The 23895-nt window shown below is 39.7% G+C and overlaps 1 protein-coding gene across 1 annotated transcript in view; it reads right to left on the bottom strand.

Annotated features, from left to right (window-relative positions):
* Positions 1 to 12483: 12483 nt before the first annotated feature.
* CCDC6 (coiled-coil domain containing 6) overlaps positions 12484 to 23895 on the bottom strand; it is a 102431-nt gene continuing 91019 nt past the window's right edge. The window contains exons 8-9 of the mRNA XM_004680872.1: positions 17736 to 17860; positions 12484 to 16698 (exon numbers count right to left, since the gene is read on the bottom strand). Of these exons, the coding sequence (XP_004680929.1) occupies positions 16504 to 16698; positions 17736 to 17860 (320 nt within the window). The 3' untranslated portion in view covers positions 12484 to 16503. The remainder of the gene's footprint in view (positions 16699 to 17735; positions 17861 to 23895) is intronic.

Below are 23895 nucleotides of genomic sequence, written 5' to 3'. Positions count from 1 at the left end.
AGACATCCACAGTGTGATTTGCTGGGGGTGTATATTAACTTTCTTTTCTTAGATAAAGTGGAAAGTCCACAAAAAGTGGACAGAAAAATAAAACCACCTCTTATTGCGTTCTGGCTGGTTGCCAGAGGGATTGTGACTTCACTTGATGGAGTGGTAAATTCACTCAACAATTTTCCCAAGTTACATGGGCTATCTTTGCTCTGCGCTTGAAAATACTTTGCTTTTGTCTAGGAAAGCTCCCTTTGCTCTGCGCTTGAAAATACTTTGCTTTTGTCTAGGAAAGCTCCCTTCCCCTAGTACCTGATTTCTTTCCATTCATGAATTCCTCCTTTCACTATAATCTCTTCTAGGAGGGTTTTTTTTTTTTTAAGATTTATTTATTTATTTGTGCATACAGAACTGGGATACAAGCCAGAGGAGCAGGGGGTGAGAGGATTCACTAGAGTCAGAGTGGGGAGCAGAACAAGCAGACCAACGAAGTACACTGCTGAGGGGAGCAGCGGGCAGGTCAGGAGAGGTCTGCTGAGCCATGTGGATCACCTCCGGGGCAGGGATTGAACTCATGCTTAAGTGGCTTTAGCTTCTTAGTGCTGTATTTTAACCCACTGCACCACCTGGGAGGGCCCTTAGGAAGGTTTTTATCACACCCCAGGCTTGGGTTCCTCAACCTGTTCTTGACATCCCAAAGGGCCCCCTTATGTACCTTCCCTAGACTATGGATGTGCTTCTACTCTATGCTTTGCTGTTCTGTTTTGCTTCTTTACCCAAAATGAACATTAATGATCCTAAAGACCATCTCTAGAGCTTGGTTTTTATTGTCTGTCCCATTTCTAAAACAAAATGTCCCTTAGATATTGGACATGCACAGAGCAAAGAGCAACATGGAAAGGAAACAGGTGATGTCAGGCCCATGTCTGAAAAGAGAAATGGGAGTTTTGGCAAGCAGTCAACAGGAAAGGCAGTCTTGAAGGGATATTGGCAAAAACAACATATGGGGAGAGAGGAAGCAGATATGGCAGGGTAAGAAAGGCATGCATTGCTGAGGATAAAAAACAGCAGAATTAGGGGGAGGTAGGACTGAGACTCAACAGGGGTACACATATATTCTAGTGATCACTTGTAACAGTTTCATTCCAAGAACATTATTTAGCCTCTCTATAGCTCAGTTTCCTACCTGTTAGCTGGGGATCATAACAGTCATCTCATGTAAAATTCTAACAAGGCTTAAATTAGTTTATATCCGTGGAACATTTATAAGAATGAGAACTATTAAAATACTTGCTATTTTTATTAGATGGGGTTGATGCTTTTAAGCACAAGTGAGCTATGGTTAGCTTTTGTTTATAAAGTTTTGATGGAATCGGGGGTAGTGGAACAGGACCTGAGGCCAGAAAGACATGATAATCCAATTCCTACAATAATACAAAAAGTGATAAGGATTTATCTGCAAAAAGTACAGGAGACAGCCCAGATTGCTGGCTTAGGCATTTTGGGAGGGTAAGATTGAGAAAGACAGGGACATGTAAGACTTCTAGTGTGCCAGGCACGAGCTACACATCTGATACTAAGAAATGTGGGAGCCACAGAAAATGAGTTGTTGAAGGATATTTGAAACAATTTCTTCCAATGCCTGGTCTACATACTTCCCCCAATACCCCCTGCGATTCTAGAAATGGGGGTAAGATATCTGCTTCTCACATCACAGCTCTTAAACCTTAAGCAAGACCAACAAGAAAAATTCAGGCACCGAGGAAGATAGGAGGGGAGACTTTTGAACTGCTAGGATACTCCCTCAGCAAAAACAATAAAGTGTCCAACCTTAAGTCACCTGTTAAGGACAGGGAGGTGGCACCACTGAAACCCCAAACCTTCTTGCTCTAAATAGGTTCTGCCATCCACTGTATCAAGACAAGACATAAGAGCTTTAATGGAAAGGAACTTTAATACAGTGAGTATACAATACAGAAAAGGCAAAGAATATAATTTCTAAATCAAACACTTGAAGTCACCCATTCCCTCGTGGGCGAAAGTCTCCCCAAAGGGATTGGCCCAAAGCAAGGCCTGAAAGCCTGCCACAAGCCTAAACACCTTCTGGCAGGGACTCAGAGAAAAGGGTCAGACATGGCCAGACAAGTCTGGGAGGAAAGAGCAAAATCAAAATTAAGATAAAAGCTGCCATAGTCAACCTCTTCATGGGTCTCTCACCACATCTGTTTCGACTAGCACAGGGCCAAGAAACAAGCACGGTTTCTTCATCACACACTCTGCTCCATGTGGCTTCCTCAGGTCTCCTCTGGCTCTCCATCCAGCTTCCTTCTTCAGATTCCTTCTCTTCTGCTCAGCAATACCCTCCTTCTGGGTGGGGCAGAGAATCTGGAACTTCCCCTTTTCCTGGGGACCACCCTGTTACAACCTCACATTGGCAGATGCCTATTATTCCATTCATTTGATATAATCTGTGTAATACAAATTTAAATACTTTGATTCTAACATCCTTGCTTATTGCTGTATGTAACTCAACATTTATTTCTAATTCTAAAAAGGATTCTCACATTAATTTCTTACCTTTCAAAATGACCATTAAGTATAAGATATAAAAACTAAAACCCCATGTAGCTATTTCAAATATTTTCCCTAACTGCATACCAAGAAACTGGTTTGGGTTTCTATTATTAAGCAGTAACTGGCTTGGTAAATATATGCTGAATGAAGGATTCAGTGAAGCCCATAGAAAGTGGAATGAATCCTCAAACAATGAAATTCAAGGAAGTACCAAAACATTCCTTCTCACAAGCCATAGCCATTCCAGTCAGAGCAGCAGGAAGACACTCTGGAGACGCTCCCAGCTTCTCTCCATCATAAAATCATCCAGAGCCTGCTCATGCTTTTACTTATCAGAATACACCAGTCCCCATGTGCGTGAACTTTGTAGGGGGAAGAAGGACTGACTTCTTGCAGGAAGGTTCATCCAAAATGAAGGAAACTGGCAAAGTGCAATTAATGGACTGGCCGTCAGTCCTCGATAATATTTATCAGGAAATTCACTTCCTGTCTTTAATCAAACCAGGATTCTCTTAAAGAGATGAGAATGGTTTGGGCATGTTAGGGGCAGTGGGGAGGAAATGACAAAGAGCAGTAATCAAAAGCTGTTGCCCAGTGTCTATGCCTCATGGTTCAATTTTGTCCAGTTTCAATTTCTGGGCAGGATGGGGAAACTTGTGGGGCTAGACCTCGTAGGTGCAAAGTTCTGTTCAATTTTTTGAAATGACAGATATATTATCTCATTTTCAAGTGGTGATTTGATAAAAATCAAGCTGGCCAGTAATTCTTCAGAAACCGTAGCATTCAAAAAGGAGATAATACAAAACTCAGAATAATCTGAAAGGCAACCATACATGTTGTAGTTGCAGCCTTCACATGTGACTACTACCAAGAAAAATAAGTCAGTTAGGAAGAAAGTAATTGTCTTTTTAAATTGCATTTTCAGAAAGTGAATATTGAAGAAGAAAAACTAAGACATGTGACAAAATGTTGATGTCTATCACCAGAACTTAATCTCATGACAATTTCTGGTGCTGTAAAACCAGTGAATACAGAAATATGTCATAGCAGAGCTCATATACTGAGAGCTTGACTTGTCCTAGTTCTAAGTTCCTGTTCTAAGAGCCTCACAGATAGTAACAAATAAGATTTCCACAGAACTCTATGAGGAAAATGATGAAATGGATTCTGCGTGGTTTTGCAATTTCTTCCAGATAGGAGTAGCAGAGCCAGTATTGAAATGAAGCATTCAGACCCCAGCACCCAACCTCTCACCAGTGAGCCCAACAGCTACAAGTATATGCTAAATTATAAAAAAGAAAAAAGAAAAAAAACGATGGGGTCACATCCAGAGTAAAGTGAACTGTTTATATAGTTCAGTTCTATATATAACTATAACTCTGTAGTTATATTTGACAAATGGGCAAATCCTAGAGGAGAAACATTCTCAGAAATTGATGAATGTGCAGAGATCAAGATGGATGACTACTAGGCCCTCTGGACATAGGCAGAACTTTGATTCAGAGACATACATGGATTGACTCAGTTTTATAGGCTATTTCATTTCTCTCTCTCTCTCTCTCTCTCTCTCACACACACACACACACAAATACACTTTAGGTTAAGGGTTCAGATATTTCAGATCAACCCTGGCTCAAAGATTGAACTATGGCTGTTTCTCCTCTAACCTTTGAAGGGCCCCTCCATGCATAAAAATAGATCAATAGCATGAATACCCTGCAGTTTGTCTGAATGGTAGTAAAACTTATTTAACAACTAAGATCAATAAGCCAATTTAAGATGCTTGTTTTTCTAAAACACACAGAGAATAAGTAACATAAAATAAGCATTTAGTTAAATGCTTTACAAATAAAATCACTCCTTTGCCCTCCAAGCAGCTACAGTTCCCACTTCAATGAATTAACCGTGGTTGAACCAGTTTTGGAAGTATTTTCTTAAGAACCAAGAGAACCAAGGACCAAATGAGGGGATGGAATTTGAGGCCAGGGTTCTTTATATTAGGAAGGTGGCTAGAAAGCTAAACAAACTAGAAGAAAGCTAGAAGTGGACCCTCTCTGGTGGCGCAATGGGTTAAAGTACAGCAAGATGAAACTATAGTCGGCCATTGCAGCACAAGTTGGATCCCCAGTCAGGGAGGTGAACCACATGGTACAGCAGACCTCTCCTGTCCTTTCTGCTACCCCCCTCAGCAGTGTATTTCAGTAGATCTGCTTGTCCTGTTCCCCACTCTGTCTCTGATGATTCTCTCACCCTTCCTCCCCTGCATCTCTGGCCTGTACCCTAGTTCTTGTATGCATAAATAAATAAATTTTAAAAAGAATCTAAACAAAACTTTGCATCCAGAGTTACTGACCTAGACTCTAATCTATTCAAATTAATAAATTCAACTTTTGTCGTGTAGTGGTAGAATACTGTAAAATTCCTTCCTAAACTCCTTTACATTTACTTCTATCAAAACATTTGGTTTATCTGTGGAGACTTAAGTTATGATAATCTCTTTAAAGAACAAACTCAGATTATCAGGAATGCGTAGTCCATACCCATGTGGCCATTTAACATTTTTAACATTATTATTCTTAAGTACTGACCTAGAGCTAGTGGCATGAGCAAGTTAGAACCTGTTCCAAAGGCCTAAAATTGGCCAAACATAACAATAAGCACAACTCAGAGCCAGACTTCTAAAGAACTGTCCCCTCAGTCCATGTCTCACTTGAGTTATGCACAGCCATGCTCACCAGCCTGAAAGCATACTGTATAATCTGAAAGACTTAGGTGATGAGTCAGGAAGACCGTTGACAGAGGAAAACCAGCCATTAAAAAAAAAAAAATCCCCTTAAGTGAAACTTGTATTTCCATACTCAAAACATTGAAAAACCAAAGTAAAACAAAGTCTACTAATTGCTTCTCTTTAATTTCATCCTATAGCTCAAGTTATAGAATACTTGGATAAGTAGAGATGTTTCTCCAGAAGCTTCATTTGCTGATGTCATTTCTTCAGGACTCATAAGCTTCATGAGGTCATGCTGACATTCTTATGGTGCCAAAATGCCATAAAGTCAACTCCAAACTAAGCAACATCAAACCTCCTGGGACAGTGTCCTAAAAGTAGAATCTCCATAATGCCAGTCCTACTCTCTACAGACATGTGCATGTGTGAACAAAAAGCAAGAAAAGGAGAATATTCTCTTGTATTTAACTTTGCCTTGATGTGGATCCTTCCAATCCAATTGTCCAGAGTCCACCACGCCCACAAAACAATAAACTTATGCTAAGTTTAGAGCAATTTCTCATCATTTTGGAAAATAGTGAATAAAATTCTCCTACCTTCTTGCAAACATTAGAATTATCTATGGTGGCATCTCTAGCATAAACTTTTCCAAGATTTACATCTTTTCTGTCCATAAAACCTCTTGTTCTCCCCCTTTTCCATTTTGGAATTGTTTACTATGAAAATCATAGAAATACAAGAATATAACTAACTTACAGGTATAATCTAATTTAGATCATTGACATACACTGCCCATTTTGTTTTCTTTATAACCACATCTATTTCCCCAAACACTCTCCCCCATTACATTATTTTAAAGCAAACTCAAAATACCATATCATTGCATCTTTATTTTGTTTATAAGCCTCTAAAAAATACAGCAATCTTAGAAATGTTATTTTTATCATGCAAATACAGGACAGACTAAATGTGACTTACAAGTCAACAAAAAGTAGAAAAAAAATAGCAATGAAAGATGAAAGTGATAATAGGAACTCCCACTAATCAGGAGTCAGGCAAGTGTTAGTCTACCTCAAGCCCACATCTGCTGCTACTGGAGGCCTTTCCTCTTCCAGCCCTATATACTACCTTTCAGGCAATCCTATAATCTCCCTGATGGCTCTGCAGAGTATGCCTTTGAAGTCATAATTAAGGGGAATTCCCCTGGGGACATACATAACCCTTCTAAAGCCCTGGAGAAATGACTTATGGAAAATCTGGACTCTTCCCCAGATAGATTTCTGTCTCTGTGATTTCCCACACACCTCCACATATCTCATGGATTTGGAGTACAGTTTCTCAGAGGTAAAAATCTTAAACAGGTACATAAGAGAAATAGCCATACACCATTACTGTAGCCAGAGAAGAAATGAAGGGGAAGTATTTTATCCATTCCCCCTTTGACAAGATGCCATTGGTCTCTCAGGTGCTAGAGTAGCAGGGAGAGAGGCAGGCCCCTTTGCTCCTGAGAGCACACATGTATATCCCCAGACAAGTTAGGTATCTTTTCAAAGTTCACAGGTTTCTTCTCCCTCCAATCTGAACCAAACCCTGTTCCTTGCTCCTAGATCTCCAGGTTCTTCCCAAGGATTTTGCTGTGGAATTCCTTACTCTGAGGACTCAGAAGGAATCCTCCAATTGGTTCCCACATATCTTTTCCATCAACTGGTTAAAATGGCATGTTCTGGAAACAGACACTCTGATCTGGCCTTGCCACTTACGGGGCTAGTTAAACTTTATGTGTCTTAGTTCATAGTTCAACTAAGACGGAGCAGAACAGGGAAGGGGCAGCTGGTCTAGCCAAGACTACCTATAAACAAGTAACAGCTGGGGTGATGGGGAATGACCACCCTTGGGGCTCTTCAAGCCCTGTAATGTCCTCACTTCTGGGGAATGCACTGCTGGCCTCCTGTCCTGACTGCAGCTGAGAGTGATGGAGAGGGAACCTAAGGCAGAATGCAGTAGTATCTGTGTGTCCTGAGAAACCCGCATACCCCTCAGGTGAACCTGCCAAGGCCTAACAAACAGTCTTGTCCTTATGTGCTGGATCCTTCCAAAAGCAGCTGCCTTGAGTAGCTTTCAGATTCCTGAGAAAGTCTCACCCATTCTCATGCCCTCTCCCAAATCCAGGTCCCAACTTGCTCTGCGCCTTCAGCTGTGCTTGGGATCTGAGATCTCACTGTCACCAATGCCCTTACAATGGAAAATAGAAGCACCAGAAATCTTCCAAGATAGGAACCACCACTGACTCCTAGTCCAGAAGTATCCTCGAATTAGCTCAGAAAGCTTCTTGAAAGATGATTGGTACATTTCCAGGAATTCGGAGAAATGGTTGCTAAACACATACACTACTAAAATTAAAGTTATATAAACATAACTTAAAAGGCTAATTTAAAACAAAGGTAATAAATACTCATAACACCTCACTTCCTGATCATTTTACATTTTGCTGTGATTATGCTTTTAAGGTAACTTACGTAATTGAAATATAACGAAAGGGAGGGCCGCTGATCATCTCTCTCCAACTCCAGCATCTGTGACTTGATGTTGGTGGCTTGAAATCATAGGAAAGTATTTACATTACGAAAATCCAGGCAATACAGAGCAGAGAGCAGATTGTGACACTTATCAATCATATTTTTCCAACACTCATCTCTACAATTCCAGATCCAAGCACATGTGCCTATCTAAGCCAGTTAAATGATGCTTTATGCTGAATCTAGGGAGCACTTAGGGCAACTTAGATTGTATCTTAGCTAAGATAACCCAGAAATACTTGAATCCTATCTTGGATCTTGGCTACCCTTCCTTATGAGGTTCACAAGACAGACAGAATTACCATACCCTCTGTTTCTAAATACCACTTTCTTATTATTAGCAGGGATTGTGCTAGGAAATTCTGATGGAGGCCTCCCTCCAAACTGGTCTTCAATGACCACTCCTCACTGCCCTACTCTTTTCCTTCTTTCCTTTCTCATGTGCACACAATAGCTCCAGCCATATCAAACCTGTATTTCAAATTCCCCAATGGTGTGGTTGAGAAACTCAAAATCCAGGCAGGACCAACCAGTATTAACTTGTGAGGTGGTGGGATGAGCGTGGTCACGCTGAAGAGGGGCATTGCCCTCTGCTCTTGGTACAGCTGTGGTTCAGGCCTGGGTGACTGCAATGAAAGGCAAGGTCCTGTTTCAGTTTTATTTTTCCAAGACAAGCAAGGACTCCTTTTGTTTTTTAAATAAAAAATCTCCCTCATTTTAAATAAAAAGATATTTAAATGTCCTTACATTGTAACTGTGAAATAATAGGCTGACCAAGCTTTTGGTCACATATATCAAAACATTGACATTAGCAATGTTTCTCAAAGTAACAATAGGAAAGGAAAAGTGAAAAATAATGATGAGAGCTCTTTGGCTCCCAGGAGAGGTAAGGTGGATGGGTGTGATGCCCCATGCCTCAGAATGATGCCACCATGAACACTCATGTGTTTTCTCAGTATCCCCATCAAGCCTAGGACAGCCCCCTTTGGCTCTCTTACCTATGGTTTTTAAGGCAGCTCTGGTACTGTTACAGGGTAGCAAATCTGTTACAGGACACCAAATCTGTTAGAGGACAGGGAGAGAGGGACACCCCTGAGGTCCCAAAACTGCCTGCTCTAAGTGGGTTCTGCCATTTGCCGTATCAAGACAAAACATATAAAACTTTAATGAAAAGGGACTTTAATACAGTAAATACACAATATGGAACACAAAGAATATAACTTCTAAATCAAACACCTGAAGTTACCCATCCCCTCGTGGGCAAAAGTCAACCCAAAAGGGATTGGCCCAAAGCAAGGCCTGAAAGCCTGCCACAAGACTAAAGCAACTTCTGGCCGGGACCCATGGAAAAGGGTCAGAAATGACCAGACAAATCTGGGAGAAAAAGAGCTAAATCAAAATCAATATAAACACTGCCATAGTCACCTCCCTACAGGTCTCTCACCCACATCTGCCTTAACCAGTCCAGGGTCAGGAAACAAGCACTGTTTCTTCATCACATGCTAGATGCTCCATGTGGCTTCCTCAGGTTTCCTTCTTGTTCTCCATCCACCTTCATTCTCTTCTTCTCTCCTGATTCTTTCTCTTCTCTCCTTTTTTCTCTGCTCAGCTCCACCCTCCTTCTGGGTGGGGCAGGGAACCTCAAACTTCCCCTTTTCCTAGGGACCACCCTGTTACAGTACAACTCAGAAAATCCAAGTTTGGGATCATTCTCCTCAGGGTTACTTTCGACCAATAGGTGAAAGGAGTGGCGAATTCAAGTCCCACCATTCCTGTCCTTTGGCACATGTCCCAAGGTGCATGCCTCAGTTCTGAGGCATGTGCTAACCTATTCCTGAGGGACTGGAATAAAATCCAGTGGCCCATAAGCTAATGGGTGAGTCAATACTCCCTTTCTCCACCTCCCCACCCACTTCCTGGGGTCATCTCCCAAGTGAGCATCTGGCATCCAAGGGAACCCATTTGGACCAATGTTCATAGCTCTAGGTTTTTGGTGTCCCCTCTGTCCCAAGCCCCCTCACCTAATTCCCACCTGTTCTTCAAAAATCTGCTCAAAGATCAACTTCTCTGAAGTCTTCCTCTGACTTAGCAGCTCTTCTAAGGTGTGGATGCCAGCTTGCTGCTTCCACAGTCATAACTCTTCTATTTGTAAACTGGAGGGAGTGTGAACAAAACTGCAAGCACATATCCCACTGCACTGGACTGAATACATAATAATTTTAATATATATTTCATGTATTAAAAATTTTTGTAGAATGAATGAAATCTTGGAATCAAGACATTGAAATACAAAGAAACTTACACTCTCTAAAATCTTTTTTCCTTTAAAGATTTATTATTTTTTTAAATTTATGCATTTAAGAGCTGGCGTACAGACCAGAGGTGTGAGGGGTGAGAGGACTCACCAGAGTGGGGAGCAGAACTGGCAGATGTACTGAAATACACTGCTGGGGGGGAGCAGTGGGTGGGAGAGCAGAGGTCTGTTGCACCATGTGGGCAGCTCCCTGGCAGAGGATAGAGCTGACTTGTGCTGCAGTGGCAGCTGACAGCTTCATAATGTTGAGACTTAACCCCTTGTGCCAGCAAGGAGGCCCTCACACTGTGAAGTCATAACATATCCATTTGACCCTAATAACCCCAGTCTCATTCCTATTTTATAAGTGAGGAAACTGAAGCTCAGAAACTAGACTTAGACCAGACTTGACCTCACAGGACACTGCACTGGATGTGGCAACCTAACACTTCGAGGTTTCGTGCCCCACATTAAAGTGACTAAGAAGAGATGAAAATCAGTTTCTGAGGTTAATAATTTCCAAACAGTGATTCTTCAGAACACCACATAGCTATCCTCAGGGGAGGGTTACAGGAGAAAAGGTCAAATATGCTTAACTTGAATTTCAGGAGCTCTCTCAGGAATATTTAAAGAATATAAACCTAAATTCATCAAAGGCTTAGAGTTTTTTGTTATTTTGACTTAGACTTTTTTATCTCTAGAAATTCAATGAGTCTTTTATATATGTCCCCTTCCTCTCATCATGCTCACTTTCCTTTGCTTTCCTAAACGCATGGAGAATGGTTATGACAACTTCCCACATTCTTGTCACTAATTCTATTATCCATTCTACTTCTGAGTCTGGCTTTTTCCTTTTTTCAAGATGAAAAATTTTAAGATTCCTAAAGTTGTACTAAGTCATTAAGGAGGGTTTAAGACAAAATCTTCAGAAAAGGACCTCATATGTTTAGTTTAATAACATTGAATGCACTGTGGAATTAAGAGCAGGAATTCAATTGCTTGTGTCAACATAAACATCACAAAGAAATCATAATTTGCTATGCACTTACTTCCTCTATTTCAAAGAAGAGTATTAAAAGTTTGGGTCTGGATTACACATAAGTGACTAAATACAATTAAACTTTTCACAAATTTTTAAAATGAAATAAAAAATGTAGTTTTAGGTAAAAATGTAGTTTTACAAAAGAATGTAGTTTTCATAAGCAAACAAATACCCTAAACTAACCACTTCAACTTTAAAGCACCATGTGGACACAAATTCTTGTTATGGAGAAAAATCTATGCACAATTTGAAAACCACTCTTGTTTAAGCATTTTAAGTCCCGTTTTCTCCAGAAAAGTCAGAAGGGCCATCCCCATTATAAAGACACAAACACTAAATTTGGTAGATGAAGCAAAGATGTAAATTCAGAGGTCATGGAACTCCCTAATCAGTATTCTCATTAAGTTACAACTAAGGTAGAGAGGCCTTTTGAGATTTTGATTATTCCAATTCATCAAATAACAAAACTAAATAAAACTCATTTCATTGTTAACATGGACTCTTAAACCAAAGTGAGTCAAAACTAACATTTAGCCCTTTTATATAGACAAGGGCCTAATTTAAAGCTTGCACTCACAAGGTAACCTTGTTCTTGTCAGACTGATCTTCCTAAGTCTTGTGCTTTCACCTCACAGAACATGGATTCCAACTGTTAAGAGCTTACTAAAATGCATCTGACAAACCACATATCCCCAGATAATGTGAGACATTATTTCAAATACTATTCTAAGTTTCTTCATACCTGAAGGGATGTAGAAGGGATTAGTTTGTGTCTTCCTGTGTGATGGGCTGCACTGGAGACCTTCACAAGTGTCTCATTTTAGCAGCAGTCCAGGCACTACATGGCCTCTTTAGAATTGGTACACAAATCTAGAACTGAATATACAAACAAGATTCCCACAAGGGAGGAGAAAGGCAAATGAATTAAGATTTTTAACAAACTCAATACATACTGGATGTGAGTTTCATCACCTGAACGAGTGTGTATGCTTATATGTGTGTTAACATTTTAGGGATGTGTTAACTTCCTCTTCATCATCTCCTATGTTTAGTTTTAAATTGAAATACAACAGAATATCAAGAGTATACAAATGAATGAATTTGCAAATACTCAAGATATCCAAGTAACCAGCACCCTGATAAATAGAACAGTACCAGCAACTTTTGTATGCACCTCACATTTTCTTGCCAAGGCAGATTTTAGTATATAGCAGTTAAATGGTTTTTCTGAACCAAGGGAGAAACAATCTTCATTTTCTGACTCATAGAAAGAAAGAGGATGTAAGGCCCAACAGGTCCATTTTAAAAAATTATCTTTATTTAGGTTTGTGATTCAGCACATGTATCAAAGACTAATCAACATAAAGTAAATAAGACATTAATTGGAAGTCTTACATCTCTCTAAACTCTGACCAAGAATGTCAAGATCACCACTATTACCAGAACTCCAACCTAGTCAAGTTGTAGACAAACTATCGTGAACATACAGTGTGCACAGCTAGGCAGAGGCAAACGTCATGCTCCTCTCTGCTCTCCTCTCTTCCTTGTTGGTGTCTTTCTGTTCGACAGCCCACTTTTGCTTTCCATGCTAAGTTCCAAATAAAGTCCAAAGGCGGCTCAGGGTCAACCTTGACCAAACTCTTCCGGAGGAATGCATTCTTAAAACTGTTGTGCCTGCAACTTTGTTTTTGCCAGGATGAAGTTCGGACCGAGATGTACAATACAATCTAGATGACGGTGCAGACTAAGTCAAGAACTAAAGTTGAGCAGTAACCAGAGTTAAGGCATGAATGCACACACACACACACGCACACACACAGCACCCACACTATCAGGAACACAGGATTCCTTCAATTGCCTGACAAGCGCAACCACAGCTTGGCAGTTAATCACAACTGCTGAGCATCTGGAAAATACTCCCCATCATTTTAAGCTAATAGCTGTGTGTGTCTGTTTTATCAAAAAATTAAAGAGAAAAAAGAAAACAAAAACCTAAAAAACCCTTAATCTCTTACAATGGCTCTTGAGCATGGAACTTATGTAGCAGCGTCAATGGCTGGCTCTTTAATAATTTGGACATAAAAGGTTGTTTTACTAGGTATTTCTTTGGTAGTCATCACTACAATGTTTTCAGTGTTGGTTACCTATAAAACAAGTACTAGACAGAAGATCAGGTTACACAGAAATATTTCTTCTGTAAAGATACAATTATCAAGCTCTCAAAGCACAAGCTACAATGCTCTTTCCTGCCTTCTCAGGCACCCTCTACAAGCAAGGCTTGGTGCAGGCAAAGTCTGTGTCTTTTTAGTAAAGAGCAATACATATCCTTTTCCTTACAATTGAACAGTTAACAAAATTCACGTTATCATTTATTTCTGGTTGAATCTGTTGGACGCCAATTACAAAGGGACAGCAGCACTTGGTGTCAAAGCCACATTCTGATCACATTCATTCCATGGTTGCTGGTCAGTTTCTCAGGAGCTCAGAATTTAAAACTCCTTTCAATCAACAAAGGAATATGTTAAATTAAATCTTAAATACTTCCAACATCTGCCAAATTTCTACCATTCTGTCTAGAAGGCCAGCATGCTTGATGAGAGAAAGCAGTTCAGAGCCCAGAGAGGTGTCAGGTATTAGGTAATTTGGTTTTATATAAAAGGCATGGTAATCTGGCAACAGAGTATTTATCCTATTAGCAGCACAGTGGTAGCCAAGGGTCTCTGTCAGCAAGACTGGTAAATGAAGCAACGACGGCTCCCGCCTGCCTTCTGGATGGCTACTGATTTCACAAAGGCCTTCTGGGCAAGTGGGCAACAGGAATGGCAGTCACCATGTTCAGCCCTCATGAGAAGGACCCGAGGTTAAGTCAGCTTCCCTTGGGCCAGGAGACTCTTGCCTCTATGGTCTCAAGGTCAGAAATCTTATGGGTTCCTGGTGACTAAACAATTGCCAAGACATTGCCCTACTAGGTATTGCCCAAGCGTGACAGGCTCCACACTGGGTCCTAAAATACCTTAGAAGGACACAAAACAGCATGAGTTCAAAATTGTAGTGTTTGTTCTGTCAATGCTGAATGTTCACAGAGAGAGGCAACACAATTAAGGTTCAAAAGTGCTGTTTGAAGGTGCTGGGCTTTGTTTTGAATGAAGTGACTAGGGGAACCAGCACTACATTTCTATCTGAATCAAGAACCCGTCACAAAAAGGCGCTTATCAGGAACTGATTGCTCACTCCAAGTGCTTTTTTATTCACTGTATGGCAATGTTTTGACGTTTGTGCTTTCAGGAGGTAACTAAATAGATAGGAAGTAGAAGGAAGATCATTACATTATGAACTCTGCATGCAAGACACTATTCCAACAGCTTTGAAGACTGTAATCTCATAAAGAGTCTTGTAAACATATACCATATTTTTCCTACAAGAAAAACTGAGAACTGTACCATGAAGGCAATTTGCCTACTCTCAGAATTCCTCAGAATGGCAATGTACCAGGAGGGAGCTGTTGGTGAAATCCCTGGGTTTGAAACGACCCCGTCTGACAGAATTAAAAACCTAAAGTCTCAATAACTAAACGCCAAACTTCTTCCCCATACTTGAAAACTATGATTATACAGACATTATAAATAAAATTACAGAGATGTACGATTTCTTCCAAACAATCGAGGAGTGATGTTCTCAGTTTGGGGGTGGAAGCAGGAAGAGGTGAATAATCTTATTGTTGCTTTTACTCTCAAATTCTTAAAATGCTAGTCAAACACTATTATCCAACGAGACATTTTTCTTTCTGTAACTCTTAAATATGCATTCGAAGGCAAAAATGGAGGTTTCCATACTGTACAATATTAAATATCTACAATGTCATGGTTCCTTATTTTTAGGAGTGTGTTCAATAAAGAGCTAGCTATTAGAGATGGTTTGTCACAAAACATGGACTCTTAAAAATTACTGATAAATTAACTTTCAGTTCTGATTATATCCAACAGATACACATTCTCATCATAAAATATACATTCTCTAGTAAGTTATTTTCATCCACAGCATATATAAATATGCAAACACAGGTGGTAAAAATCACTTTACTACCAAAGTACAAAACAGTAACTGCTGAAAAGCAAAAATAAAGATGTGGCAAGTATTAAGAAATGAGTGACTCACAGTGTTCCACTTCAAAGTGAAACCAAACAATTTATTTGTGCTAAACGAATGGGAATAATGTATTCAGAATATACTTCTTTGTACACTGCACTTGCTTAGACTGGGTGAAATAAGCAGTTATCAATGCTAATGTGCTACTCTCCTCTACACCTGTTTTCTGTCAAGCAATAAAGTATCTTCTGGGCGTTAAGCCAAGATATTCCTATAATGTTCATTTCAAATAGTATTTTCTAATAGTATTCTGCACCTTTAAAATATTTGTTCAAACTCTATTTCAGGGGAACACAAATAAAGAATGGAAAGGGAAATAGCTGTTTAGTTACAATCACATTGCCTTCTGCAGAACTCAAACAGCACATTCTAATCAGCCATCGCAACCACTGGTGGGCAGGGCAACATTTACTGACTCACGTCAGGAGGTGAAGGTGGGTCAATTTGGGTAGATTAACATTACAGATAATGAAAGAATCACACTTTAATATACAGTAATTATCCATCTCATGTTTGGTACAGCCATATCCACTACTTAGGCTATCTGTTTTACCAGAGACAAGGACGTTGATAGATCCTGAAAATAACCTATAAAAAGTGTATCTGTAGAAAGCTCTATTAAACAGTTTATTGACTTGGGCACTGATCCATCTAACTTTCCAATCTATACCAAAAGCTAGATTTTTCAAAGGTCTGAATTGTAGTGCTGAATTATTGGTATGTTTGGTAAACACCGTGAGGGGTAGGCAACAACAGCTCAGGAATTTCCTGCAAATTCATGAAAAAAAAAATATATAAAAAAGATATCCCTTTTTATTTTACAAACCTAAAAGCCAGGAAAATGAAGCTCTGGGGCCAAGCAAAAATTGCACACTGCTGCTGAATTACCAAATATTGAATAGCAAATGTTCCAGCCAGGGAATGGACGTACATGTAGATTCAAGTAAAACACTGATGGAAAAAGTTGTCTGTTTAGTGTTGTAGACCCACAACACTGGCTGCGTTTCCGACAAACATAACACAATTAATAGTGAAGCCTAGATAACCTCAGTGCAAATAAGTCAGATCCAAATATGCCAGGGGAGGAAGCCTTTGGCATTGAGTAGATGGCTCCACTGTATGAGTCCCAACATGAGATTCAGACTAAGCACATGCATTAAGGCTGGGAGGATGGATGCACCGAATGTTGCGAAGGGGTGGGCTGCGAAGTGGCTGCCGAGGGGAGCGCAGGCTGCATGGGCGGCGGAGGCGGAGGCGGAGGCGGCTGGACTGGGGTCTGTGTGTTAGGAGACGGAGGTGGCGTAGGCCGTTTGAATTTGTCAGGGCTATTGCTTCTCCGGGGTGAAGGCCTCTGTGGAGATGACAGGAGCAGTGGTCAGTCTAGGTAAAGGCATGTCTATGTAACATTCATTTCTATATAGCTTCTGTGAAGCTGACCAAAGACCAGAAGCTGGCAATGACATCCTAGTCCATCCCAACTGGTTCTGGAACTAGCAATGAAAACTTGAAGACAGGCAGCAGTTACACATCCCACCTATGAATAGGCTATGTGAAATTAGTATGAAACGTGCACTGAGTGAACTAATGAACTGAAATCCTTTAATGAGACAATCCTAACATTAAAAACTGGCTGTCTGTGCTCCTTTTCCTGTCATGTGCTGATTTTTTCTGTCAGTTATTTCCCCAGTTCTTTCTGCAATTCAAAACAAGATTTTAATATCCTGAAATCTACGCTAAGCTAATTTTTTTTCTGCTGTAACATGGAGCCCATCAAACCTGTAAAAAATAGATGATATACTTTTGTAGAATCATTTAAAGATACCCTGTTGCATTTCTAATATATTCATTATATAACACTCTATAATGAATTGACCAAGTAATAAGGTCTAAAGAAAAAACTGCCCCCAGAGGAGTGAGGACAAGATGCACCTCAGGTTACCTTTAGTTCCAGGAGAAAATTCTGAGTAAGACTAATACAGGCCTAATTTTAGGGAGGATACTGAGGATGGAAGATAAGTAAGCTGCGATGGTACAGACAAGAAATATCTTGGACATTATGGCAACCAGCTATAATTTGTTTTGGCAAGGAGCTGGCCAGAGTTCAGTTGAGGCAGTAGGCAGAGTCCAAATTACATTTACAGAGGGCAATTTTTTCACAGTAAGTGAAGTTGAAGGTTTGCCCTCTGGGAAGAACTTTAGTTTCAACCCCAGAATTCAGTATCAAACTATAGAGCAGTCTTTACAGTTTTAAGACAAAATGACAGGGAGAGGTGGGCAGAAGAAATTGTTAGAACTGATATCTAAGGGCTTCCAACTGGTGTCCCAGGGCGGACCAGCTGCTACCACTATCAAGAGTAAAGAGCTGCTTCCTGCCCTGTGGATACTTACTGTGATCCCGTGGGATGCTCCCATATGCTGCACATGAAGACCAGGGGAATTGTAATAAGACATTCCGGCTCTAGTCAGTGAAGTTGGTGGCGTGAAACCAACTGTATGACCGGTATATGACAGACCTGAAATAAAACAACTTGTAAGTATTGTTTCAAATTCAATCATCTGTGTCTTCAATCACCTAGAAGACTTTGAAAGCCAGTTCTCAGTCACCCACAAAAATGAAAACAGATGAGAAGATCAGCAGGCTCATCAGTGGTCTGTGGGATAATAAAAGATAGAAAAGTTAGGGTCTGGAAAAGACCAGAGAGCCCAGAAATGAAACCTTGCATAAATGGCCGAATGATGTCCAACAAGGATGCCAACAGTACACCAAGGCAAAAGGCAGTCTCCTAAACAACTGATACCAGAAAAGCTGGATACCACCTATAACAGAACGGATCTGGGATCCTGATCTTATAACATATGCAAAAATCACTCGAAATACGTTAAAGACAAATTTAAGACCTGGACCTATAAAATTCCTGGGGGGAAAGGAGGGAAGAACAGCTAGCAGGGGAAAAATTTTTGGTGTTTGGTCTTGGCAATAATTTCTCAGACATTTCCCATTAAAAATACAGGCAACAGGGCCCTCTCCGGTGGCGCAGCGGGTTAAAGTACTGCACTAAGAAGCTAAAGCCACTTCCACGTGAGTTTGATCCCCGCCTTCCCCAGAGGTGACCACATGGCGTGGCAGACCTCTCCTGACCCGCCCGCTGCTCCCCTCAGGAGTGCACTTCCTCAATCTGCCTGTTCTGCTCCCCGCTCTGTCTCTGGTGAATCCTCTCACCCTACACATCTCTGGCTTGTACCCCAGTTCTGTATGAATAAATAAATCTTAAAAAAAAAAAAAAATACAGGCAACAGGCCCTCACTGGTCGCACAGCGGGTTAAAGCACAGCACTGAGAAAATAAAGTCACTTCCACATGAGTTTGATTCCCCCCTGCCCCGGAGGTGACCACATGGCGTAGCAGACCTCCCGTGACCCGCCCACTGCTCCCCTCAGCAGTGTACTTCATAGATCTGCCTATCCTGCTCCCCAGTCTGTCTCTGGTGAAGCCTCTCGCTGCCCCTGAGCCTCTGGCCTGTATGCACAAATACATAAATCTTAAAAAAAAAAAATACAGGCAACAAAGGCAAATGTAGTAGATTAAGTGGGACAACATCAAACGGAAAAGCTTTTGCCCGGTGAAGGAAACCATGTACCAAATAGAAGGTTAACTTATGAAATGGGAGAAAATGTTTACAAAGCATTAAGCAGATGAAGGGTTAGTACAAGTATGCAGAACTCCTACAACTCAGGAGACAATATATGACTCACTATATGAATAACAGGCATCAAACAACAGCAGCAGCAGACCTACAGGTGATCAACAGGTATATGGAAAAAAAAAAAAAAAGCTTAATATCATAACCATGAGAGAAATGCAAGTCAGAGCCATAATGAGATAGCATCTGTTAGTGTGGTGATCCTAACAACATAAAAAAAAAAGTTTAAGCGTTGGCAAGGATATGAAGAAAAGCGAACCCTTATGTATTACGTAATCCGGGAATCCCACTTTTGGGTGTTTATTGAAATAATTTAAATAAGGATATTTTTTAGCCTTAAATAGAAGGAAACTATCATATCTGACAACATGGGATGAACCAGGAGGATATTGTGCTAACAATATAAGCCAATCACAGGACAAACACTGTATGACTCCACCTATATGAGGATACGCAAACTCACAGGAGCAGAGAATATTAACAGAATGGTGTTTACCAAGGGCTGGGATAAGAAGAAATGGAAAATTATTATTCAGTGAGCAAAAAGTTTCAGTTACTCTAATTGAGATCTGCTATATACAATACTGTGCCTACAAATAGAAACACTGAATTGTAGAACTAAAATTTGTTATGAGGGTAGATCTCATGTTAAATGCTTTTATTAAATTGAAAAAAAAAATGAAAGAATGTCAGGAATTCAACTGAGATACAGTTGAAAGAAGACAAGAGATAAAAACAAGGCAAAGTTGAAAAAACATAGCGAAGGGATAAAAAGCCAGATGCAAGAACATGGGAAGTATTATAAAATACACCAATAATAACAAAATACCGTGTGTGTGTGTGTGTGTGTGTTTTAACAGTTAACAAAGGCAAACAAAATCACCACTGTGAGCTCTGCCTTTCAGGAATATTGAATTAAAAAAAACCCCAATTTCATTATTAACCATAGGTTTGATTTAAGGCCCGAGAATCATCCTTAAAGATTTTAAGAAGTACACAGATCCAATCTTTGCTCTGCACAGGCTGGTCTGGGGTCTAGACAGTTGTATTTTTCAAGTATTTCGGAAGTGCCAACACTCATGTGGAAGCCAAGAGCCTTGACCTTTGCAGTTACGTGCTGATGAGTCTGGGGCATCACTTACTAGTCACTGCATGAAAGTCACTTTACTTTCTGATTTCCCAACCATCTACCTTACTCAAACACAAGGTAATTTACGAATTAATTAATTGAATAAAAATGGAAACAAAACAAGTTAGAGAATCTATTGTCAATGCCTTGTACCGAATTCCACTCACCTCTTTTCTAAGTTTCATAAAATGAAGAATCTGTTAAGGACACTTTCTAAACCATCTTTTGAAGTCTGCAACAACACCTGTTGTCACCATGTCTAACATTTGCTGTCTGCCCCAGAATTTATCTAGGTCCTCAACAGCTCATCCTAAGTAAGGATTTATTTCTTGGTTTGATGATCAACTAGTGTTGCTTTCCATTTCCAATTATAGATCATTGGTTCATACTTACAAAAGTGAGGTCTGACCTAAAGTACCACTCTGGGAGATTAACTGGCAACTTAATGTGGTGTTTGTCTCACAATCAGCTGGGCCAAAGAAGAATTTTTGGCTTAACAGCTTTGGGGAACACAGCCCTACTTCTACTTTCTTATGAAAATGATGAAATTTAAAAGTCATGAAAGTGGATCCTAATGGACCCTTATCCCCAGGTAGAAAAGCTCAGGGAGTTCAATTTATTTAAAGAAAAAAAAAAATTCTGGGGGAAAAATTTTTGGCTTATTTTGTAGCATTACCAGGGTAATTATTTCCAGTGTTAACTATAAACCAGCTAAACCACTAATCAAGAAACTTTGGGCCCTCCCTGGTGGCGCAGCGGGTTAAAGCGCAGCACTGAGAATCTGAAGCCACTTCCGTATGAGTTCGATTCCGGCCTGCCGCCTGCCCCGGAGGAGACCACATGGCGAGCCAGACCTCTCCTGACTCGCCAGCTGCTCCCCTCAGCAGTGTACTTCGTCGATCTGCCTGTTCTGCTCCCCACTCTGTCTCTGGTGAAGCCTCTCACCGCCCCTGAGCCTCTGGCCTGTACCCCAGTTCTGTATGAATAAATAAATAAATCTTTAAAAAAAAAAAAAAAAAGAAACTTTGAAGACTCTCCACTGCCTAACTTAAAAAAAGTAAAAATTCCTTCTCTGGCAATTATATAGGGCTTCTGCATCTAACTCCAAACTATCTCCTGACTCTCTAGGTCAATGTTTTCCAATACTGGGTATGAAAGTCCTTACCCAAACACATGCCAATGAATCAGAATTTTGAGGAAGAACTGGCCCTCAGGGCAGCCTGTGAACAGAACTATGGAGAACTTAACACTCTGGATTCTGACCTCCACATCTCAGTGTCCTTTGCCTGAATGTTTTCTCTTTACCACAGAATTTTCTTCTATACCTCCCACCAAGTCAACATTATCATTCTCTGCCTTTGGAAAGGCAAGGAGCCCAGAGCAAACTGCCACATTACCTTGGACATAAGCTCCTGTATTTGGTTCTGAATGAAAGTGGACTTCAGATCTCTCAAGTGTAAAGTGAGGTCATTTAACTCACAGGGTTGCTTGAGGATGATATCAGTTCATGTCACCATGTGCTACATTCAGTGTCTGGTACAAAGCAAGTGCTCATTAAGTTTCAACTTCACTAAACCCTTCAAAGGGTTAATCTCAAAATCTCTCTAAATTGGGAGCTCTCTCTTTGAAGTATCTTTTTACATAACACAGCTTTTTAAAATTTTTATTTTTAAATATATGATGCTTCAGAAGTTGCAAAAATACTAAAGGGTTCCCATGTGTCCATCATTTAGCTTCCCCCAAATGTATCTTATGTAACTACAGCTTTGTCAAAACCATGAAACTGGATGTGATACAATACTAACAACTAAGCACAGCTTTTATTTGGATTTCATCAGTGTAACTTTGTCTAGAGTATTTCAACCACTATTAGCATACTTAATGTTCCATCACCACACACACACCCCAACAACAACAACAAAACAACCCCACCCTTTTTAAAATCCCTTTAAAGTCATACCTTCCCTCTAATTCTAACCTTTGGTAATGACTGCATTCTCCATCACTGTAACATTTTCATTTTGAGAATGCTATGTAAATATTTAACCTTTTTGAGATCAGGTGTTTTCATTCATCCTAACATCCCTGCAATTCACTTCAATCATCACATGTCTCAATTGTCAATTTCTTTTTATGGTTGAATAGCATTCCATTGAGGGATGATCCAATGGAATGCTTTATTAAGGGACATAAAATATGTGGAGGACTTTTATTAAGGGACATAAAATATGTGAAATTCATTACTTTTCTGCCTATTGTTAAGAGTTTGTTTCTTGTATTTCCCTAAGCCCTTTTGATCATAAGCTCTCAGAGGCACATAACTATACCAATTTTTGTTTTCTTAAGTTCTAATCATCCAGCATCAGACCCTCTGGCTCAGGAATACAGTCAGTGTTAAGAATCTAAAAACTGTATGTTGAAAATACCAACTCCAAAACTCTAGTCCTCATAATAGATGTTGTGACTTTATGAAGTTACTGCTGAAAAAATTACTCCTGCTTAGACACAGACATTAAGTAAAAAATTTTAAGATTTATTTTTTCACAAACTCAAGACTACTTTAAAAGATAATTTACTAGAATTAATTCATGATAAACATACTAAGTAAAATATATTAAAGTATATAAAATACATATGAAATTCAACCAAAGAAAATTTGTAATGATGGGGATAGGAAGAAGAGACTTGAATACACTAAAATTTTACCATATCAATACAGTTCCACATCAAGAAACAAAGAAGACTTAATCTTATCTCTTACCTTAAGGAACTAGAAAAACAAAAAACCAAAAAAAAAAAAAAAAGTGAGTAGAATAAAAAAAAAACCTGTGTAAAACATCAAAACAATAGTCCAAAAGACCAATGAAAACAAAAGTTGATCTTTGAAAAGGGAGACAAACATCTAGCAAGATTTGCAAAATGAAAAAAGGGGAGACAACTCATTAAAAAACACAACATGCTACAACAGACAACTCAGAAATATGAAAGATCTTAAGAGATTCCTGTGGATATTTTTATGCAAGTAAGATGAATAATCTGAGATGGGCAAATTCTTATAGCTGAACTGCTATCCAGGACTGAATCAGAAGGAAATGGAGAATCAGAACAAACCAATCACACAGTAATATATCAAAAATCTCACAAAGTCCTGAACCTGATGATGTCATCAATTAGTTTACTAAACCAAAAACAAATTAAAACCCATCCTTCTCAAACTATTTAAAAAAGTAAGAGGAAACACTTCCAAACACATTTGAGGAGGCTAATACTACTCTGGTACCAAAACCAGACAAAGACATCACACACACACGAAATGACAGGCTATAATTTCCCTGAGGTACACAGATGCAAAAATTCTCAATAAAATCTTAGCAAACCAAATTCAACAAGCTATCAAAGGATAAGATGTTATGGCCAAGTGGGATTATTCCAGAGATGCACGGATGGTTCAACACCCAAGAATGATCAATGTAATTCAACCACAACAACAAAAGAAAATTAAAAATCGTATGATGATATTAATAGATGCAGAGAGAGTACTTGTTAAGATTCAACATCCATTTATAAAAAAAACCCTCCAGAAAATGGGACGTTCTAACATAATACATTCTATACAGGGGCCTTCTTTAGTGGTGCAACAAGTTGAAGTGTAGCACCATGAAGCTTGCTGCAAGCTGCTTCACCATGAGTTCAATCCCCAGCAGGAGAGGTGACCCACA

The sequence above is a fragment of the Condylura cristata genome, unplaced genomic scaffold (genome assembly GCF_000260355.1).
Source record: "Condylura cristata isolate star-nosed mole 26May11 unplaced genomic scaffold, ConCri1.0 scaffold00011, whole genome shotgun sequence".
In the NCBI taxonomy this organism is placed as follows: Eukaryota; Metazoa; Chordata; class Mammalia; order Eulipotyphla; family Talpidae; genus Condylura; species Condylura cristata.
Note: the sequence above shows the minus strand (reverse complement) of the source record. Positions and strands in the feature narration are given on the sequence as shown.